Source organism: Aplidium turbinatum, chromosome 8 (assembly GCF_918807975.1).
Source record: "Aplidium turbinatum chromosome 8, kaAplTurb1.1, whole genome shotgun sequence".
Classification (NCBI taxonomy): domain Eukaryota; kingdom Metazoa; phylum Chordata; class Ascidiacea; order Aplousobranchia; family Polyclinidae; genus Aplidium; species Aplidium turbinatum.
The window spans coordinates 2,080,332-2,087,259 of NC_137479.1; the positions used below are offsets into that span (position 1 = coordinate 2,080,332).

The 6,928-nt window shown below is 38.0% G+C and overlaps 1 protein-coding gene across 1 annotated transcript; it reads left to right on the forward strand.

Annotated features, from left to right (window-relative positions):
• The first annotated feature begins 4,860 nt into the window (after window positions 1–4,860).
• On the forward strand, window positions 4,861–5,834 carry LOC145775420 (uncharacterized). The gene is made up of 2 exons (XM_082586714.1): window positions 4,861–4,901; window positions 5,135–5,834. The coding sequence occupies exons 1-2, from the start codon at window positions 4,861–4,863 to the stop codon at window positions 5,832–5,834; spliced, it is 741 nt and encodes a 246-aa protein (XP_082442840.1).
• The last annotated feature ends 1,094 nt before the right edge of the window (window positions 5,835–6,928 follow it).

A 6,928-nucleotide genomic window follows, 5' to 3' on the forward strand; every position in this document is an offset into this window, starting at 1 on the left:
TCAAAGGGGTATCCTTTCACCGTTTACCTCTGAATAATGACGACAAGCTGAAGAAATGGATCTCAGCGATGAAACTCAAAAATCCACCTGTAAACAAGCACTGCCGTGTGTGCAGCAATAATTTTCTGGCCAGCGATTACCAACGTGATCTACAGGCAGAGCTACAAGGCACCAAGTCCAGACACCTGCTCATCCCTGAAGCTGTTTCTTCTGCCTTTGATTTTTCAAGATATGTGAAAGCCACTGTCAATACAGTACCCACAAAACTCGATCGACCTAGGTATAGGTTTGTGAGTACGCTCAGGCGTTTAGATCGAATAGCAAAGCAAGAAAACAACAAGACTTTGAAACAGGTCAGTAGGACAGTAAAACATTGGCAGGGTAGGCATATTAGGCAACTCTGAATACATAGGCTACTTTTAGTTGATATAAACCACTTGGTTCAAGCAAATTATTTTCCTGCATTTTTTTCAATGCAAATTTTCCATCCGACTGCTGTCCGAACTGGTGTTGTCAAAGCACGAATCAGAATGATGTTCTTCGCTGTCAAGTCGCCGTCTTTTTGGTTCAAAGAAAAATCCTTGTCTTGTTTCAGACATCTTGTTTATGCTGATCTATTATTACTCAATATACAATGACCTATGCGACGTTTTTAAGGCAAATGCATCAAGCTGTTTACTTGGTTGCCAGCCGATGACGTCACAAGACAAATAGCGCCATCACGTGGCCGATTTTCATTTGGTTATATCTCCCAAACAAAAAGGCATATCAAAAATTTTTTTCGAAAAATATACAGTAATACTTATATTATACACTAAAGAATCACCAAAAAAATTTTAATTTTTTATTTCAGGTCCCCTTTAAAAGACCGGAGCCGGTCAAATAGCCACTGTCTTTTAAAAACTTTATTCTAGATCATTTAATAAAGGCAGTGGCTATTTGACCGGCTCCAGTCTTTTAATCTTAAACACTATTTTCTTAGTACCACCAAGTCATTATTTTCTCATTTTGAAAAACTAAATTTCCACCCAAATTTACTCACGCAATATACATACTAATGAGTAAGATGGTGTAAGATGAGATGGTAGTAAGATGGTATGGACATGTGATAAGGAGGGAGGAAGGAAGTTTTCTTAGAAAGGCACTAGATCTAAAGGTGGATGAGAAGAGGAAACACGGTCGTCCAAGAAGAACGTGGAAACAACAAGTGAAGGATGAATTTAAAAAAGTCGGACTGAAGGAGGAAGATGCAAGGGACAGGGTGAAATGGAGAAAAGGGATTAAAACAATTGCTGCGCGGAAACAATCGGTCACCCCCACTAGTGGGGAACAAACCGACGATGGATTATGATGATGATTGACTGAAAAAGTTGGTTCTTATTCTACAAAACTTAGAAAGTACAAACATACAAATGTAAGATATATACAGTAACGGTACGGTATAGCTTCCAAGTTGCATATTTATGAAAATATCAACAAACTACTTCAAAAAAGTTACTTTGCATTTTAACACAATGCAGTAATGCTGTCATTTATTTCATTGAGTGGGCTATTCTTAGGCAGTGGCTATTTGACCGGCTCCGGTCTTTGAATCTGAAACACTATTTGACCGGTCATGACGTCATTACATAAGTACTTTTTTCTTTTTCTCTTTCAAAGCAAAAGACGTGAAGCGCCTATATAAAGTTCTAAATTCAACACGTTCTCTTCAACTCAGTCCGTGGCGCATACGTTGCGTCTCGAGTTGCCATTCTAGAGGGGATGAGTTCAATACTATCCGGAAGCATTGACTTTTTTTTCATTTTTTTTTATTTAAACTTTGAACCGAAGCGCATTTTTGTGATCAATTTTTAATTTGAGTAGCCTACAGCCCATTTTTTTATGTCTTTTCAAATGTGAGAAATAAAGTTAGAGTTTTTTTAATTTGCTGAAATTTGAGAATTTCTCTTGGTAATTTTCCGTGATAAGTTAAGTGATAAGTGGTCCAATTTTCCAATCGTCCATTTTTTTTAAAAGAAAATTACATTTTTGCTCTCAAGTTAGTTATAGCCTATACAATACTTCTTTAAAAAATATAACTAACTTGAGAGCAAAAATGTAGGGTCGTTCAGCAAACACGGTCACTTATGACGATCGGAAAATTACCCAGAGAAATTCTCAAATTCCAGCAAATTAAAAAAACTCTAACTTTATTACTCACATTTGAAAAGACATAAAAAAATGGGCTGTAGGCTACTCAAATTAAAAATTGACCACAAAAATGCGCTTCGGTTCAAAGTTTAGATAAAAGAAAATGAAAAAAAAGTCAATGCTTCCGGATAGCATCGAACTCATCCCCTCTAGAATGGCAACTCGAGACGCAGCGTATGCGCCACGGACTGAGTTGAAGAAAACGTGTTGAATTTAGAAGTTTATATAGGCGCTTCACGTCTTTTGCTTTGAAAGAGAAAAAGAAAAAAGTACTTATGTAATGACGTCATGACCGGTCAAATAGTGTTTCAGATTCAAAGACCGGAGCCGGTCAAATAGCCACTGCCCTATTCTTATACAGCCACTTAACAGTGCGACAAGTCGAAAAACATGTTTTCAAACATTTTGTGTCAATGCAAAATTGATTATTTTTGTTACAATTCAAAATTGCAAAAACAAGTTTTCATTTAACTTGAAACGATTTGATAAGTGTAGCTTGTTCAGCATAAAACTGCTTTGCTTCAACACAAAACTTGTTTCATTTCATATTCAATTTGTTACAAAACAGATCTAAAACTTAGGCTATTCAATCTCTCAAAACTACGGGAGTTCTGCATTCAATATTCAAACATAATAAGCTCATGGTTAGCACAAAGTTTTTCAACTTGCATAGTTAAAACCAATTGCTTTATTGGTTGGTTACCACCATCTCTGTTTACTTGGCACCGTAGGTATTATGCTAGCAAAAATCTCAAAGCGAAGGCATCCAAGCAACAAACCAGTTTAAAAGCTTAATAGGCAGTCTTGCTTGTATTGGCAAATCTGTAAAAAAAAATTATTTTTGAAAAATGTGAAATATTTTAGAACTACTAAGAATTTTGCCAATTCTACCCCATTTCTTCAAAAACTTCCTCTTTCATGCATTTTGAAGTCAGATTTCCTCAAATCAAGAAATTTCCTCACAAGTGGAAGCCCTGCTGGCTGCTGAGCTAGCTAATAATCTAGTCCCATCCCTATGGTGTTTACTGTTTCGTAAGTCGCAACACCAACACGTGTAACTCATTATCTTCACTACGATTGAAACACATTTGTGAATAGGAATAAATTTTCAGTTCAGTCGCAGTCTCTATAAAGACTGTGGTTCAGTCTAACTCTAAGTTCACACTATTTTTCTTCTTTTTTTGAAAGAGAGTGAAAATTGTATTTCGTTTGTTGCCAGAATATTATACGGTAAAAATATAAACTATGCGACTCACTATAGAAATAGACTTAGGCTACCATAATTTCTTGGGCATAATCCGGGACAAACTCAAAACTATGAATGAAATAACTAAACGAAAGGCCGAAGGCCTGAGCTTGGCAAATTTTTATTCCATATTTATATTTATAAACACTGTATATAAGTAGTAATGTAACGAAATATAATTTCGGCGGCCATTTTGAAAACCAATATGGCGGATAATTGCAAAGTGGTTAACGCCTGGTATCTAGGCATGCTTCTAATGGATTTCTTGACCCTTAAAACATATAATTAGCATGTTTGATAAAGTTTCTAAGTTTATTAAGAGACGAGATATATCAAAATATATATTTTGAAACGGCCATTTTAAAAATTCAAAATGGCGGCCATGGGGACATTTCTGCAAATGTAATCAAAGTTTTTCGGATTCCTCATGGTCTAAGCTTTCCGAAAATGTATAGGTTTGCTAATCTCCAAAAATTTTGAACGAAATTACATAACGAACCTGACTATATACGCCACCCCCTGTTTGCTGTGATCGGTAAATAGTGCTTCTACTAAACTTGCGGTAGTTTTCTCGTTTCTGCTCGGATTTTAACAGTTTTGCCATTGTTGGAAAGCAAGATCATACATCTACACGAATCAATTGGCTACAAATCCAGAACAAGTACTAGATTTATCTTGTAACAACTTAAACTTCACCAATTTGTGCCGATTCTCAGCAATTTAATTTTTACAATAAAATCATTAATATTTTACAAATTGAAAGAGTAGCCTATGTCTTGCTTTATGCACCTGAAAAGTTTCAGATTTATATCTCATCTACCAAACAAGCAATCGTCGTTCAAACTGGTGTCCGACGTTTTCTTCGTTAACAGTTCTTCGTAAAGCAATTCTTCGTAAGCAATTTTTCGTAAAACAATTCTTCGTAAAGTTAATTCTTTGTAGCCTAAAACAATTCTTCCCAAAGCATTTATTCGTGCATGCAATGGAGATTTGGTGTATACGAAGAAATGCTTTACGAAAAATTTTTTTACGGATTTCATTTCACCAACAACTGTTTACGAACAATTGTTTTACGAAGAATTGCTTACGAAGAATTGCTTTACGAAGAATTGTTTACGAAGAATTCGCCTATAACCGTTTGTAGTATAGCCTACCTAAAGTGATTGTACGGCATGCAACGTGATCTTGCCTGTAGCTGCTAGCCGTTTGTTGCATTGTTACAACAAACTGTACGTGTTTCACAGTAGCCTTGTAGTTAACCTACCGTCAGGTTGTTTGTTTTGTTAGTTTATGTATCTTTGTTAAAAGGAGGTTAATTCATGTTTTGTTTTCTAGACTTTCGTTATAAGTTAGTTTAAGCTTTAATAAAGCAAATACAATGTAAAGAATAGTTTCATTTCAATTAAACTAACTTATAACTTACTATGGCAACTAGCACGCTGAAAGACATATTGAAGCCGGCAAGGTTTGATGCAGAGCCCAACGCGCAAAATGCAACAAAGGTCTGGAAGCATTGGTTGAAAATCTTCAATCTATTCTTACAAAAATGCCAGATTGCAGAAGAAGACAAGCTCAGCGTGTTGTTTGCCAATATTAACCCAGATGTCTATGAAATGGTAGAAGACTCTCCTAGCTACGAAGCAGCAATCTCGAAACTAAATGGAGTGTACATAAAGACCCAAATTCGATATTTGCAAGACATCTGTTAGCTACAAGGAGACAACAGCCAGCGGAGTCTCTCCATGATTTTAAGAGAGCATTACATTCGCTTAGTAAAGACTGCGAACTAAGGGATGTCACTGCCGAGAGGTACCGTGAGGAACTCATTCGAGATGCTTTTATAAATGGGTTGACTGCAAACCATATCCGCCAGCGATTATTGGAAAGCACGGAACTAACTCTTGAGGCTGCCTTTAATATCGCAAACTCTTTAAGCACGGCACAGGCAAACTCTGCAGCCTATACGCCAAGAGTGGATGACCTCGTTGTACTAACTCCCGTTCATGATGAACCTAACCAAGACAGCGCTTTAGGAAATTGGAACATGTCTGCAGCCATATCAAAATCTAAGTCTTGCTACTTCTGTGGTCAAAAATATCACGATCGACGGCGATGTCCAGCTAAGCACGCTCAGTGCTTCACGTGTGGGAAACTAGGCCATTTCGCTAAGGTGTGCCGTTCTAAAGTGCCTTCCTCCAAGAGTTATACGCAAGAGAGTCAAATTAGTAGCTCAACATCCCTGGCTACGACGTCGTTGCAGTCCTCTGTTTCCGCGTCATGTCCTGGAAGCTTACAGAGTGCATGTTTGCCTATCACACTAAATGGAAAATGCCTCACCGCTCTAATGGACACCGGCAGCTCCGAAAGTTACATCGACTCAACAGTGTGCAAGAACTAAGAACTTACAGTTAAGCGTTTATCCTTCATCCCAGCAAGTTCAAATGGCTGCTTCCAATGTAAAAATGAAGTCTACCGGATTTTGTTTGGCTAACTTGAAAATAAATCAAACCAAGTATGACATGACTAGACTAAATATCCTTGAAAATCTCTATAGTGACGTCATTCTTGGATTAGACTTCCAAAGTCAACACAAACACATAGAAAACACAAACACATACAGCCTACCGAAGAGTAACAGGTAGTTTACAATTTTACGGTTATGGTCAAAGAATTGCAGTTAAAGGACGTATTTCCATATTTGGATAATGTTACCGTGGCGGGACGTGATCAAGAACAGCATGATAAAAATGTGCAAGCTTTTCTAGAGGCGATCCGAAAACGAAAGTTTACTCTAAATGAGACCAAAACTATTTCCTCGGTATCGAGTATTCAGATTCTTGGATACGTGGTAGGAAACGATGTCATAAAACCAGACCCTGAGCGCATGCGTCCCTTACAAGATTTTCCACCGCCAAATAGCGCTGCTTCACTAAAACGCGTGCTTGGGATGTTTGCGTATTATGCGAAGCGGATACACTGTTTTGCGGACAAACTTCGGCCTCTTGCCCACACAAAGCAATTTCCCCTTTCAAATGAAGCTATGAAAGCGTTTTTGCAGCTGAAACTGGAACTGGAAAATACAGGTCTGAAATCAATAGACGAACGTCTACCTTTTGTCGTTGAGTGTGACGCTTCTAATATTGCTTTGTCTGCTACACTTAATCAAGGTGGCCGCCCTGTTGCATTCATGTCGCGGACCTTACAAGGGAGTGAGCTAAACTATCCCGCGTACGAGAAAGAAGCTACAGCCGTAATTGAGGCCGTCAGGACGTGGTCGCATTTGTTGGCCAGAAAAACGTTCACACTGATTACTGACCAAAGGTCTGTTGCCTTTATGCTGGACAGCCGTCGCCGTTCCAAAATAAAAGCTAATAAAATTCAGCAATGGCGGGTGGAAATGGGTTCGTTTTCTTACGAAATGAAATATCGCCCCGGCCAGAGAAATGTTGGCCCGGACACTTTCACCAGAGCATTTTGCTCATCATTGCCTTG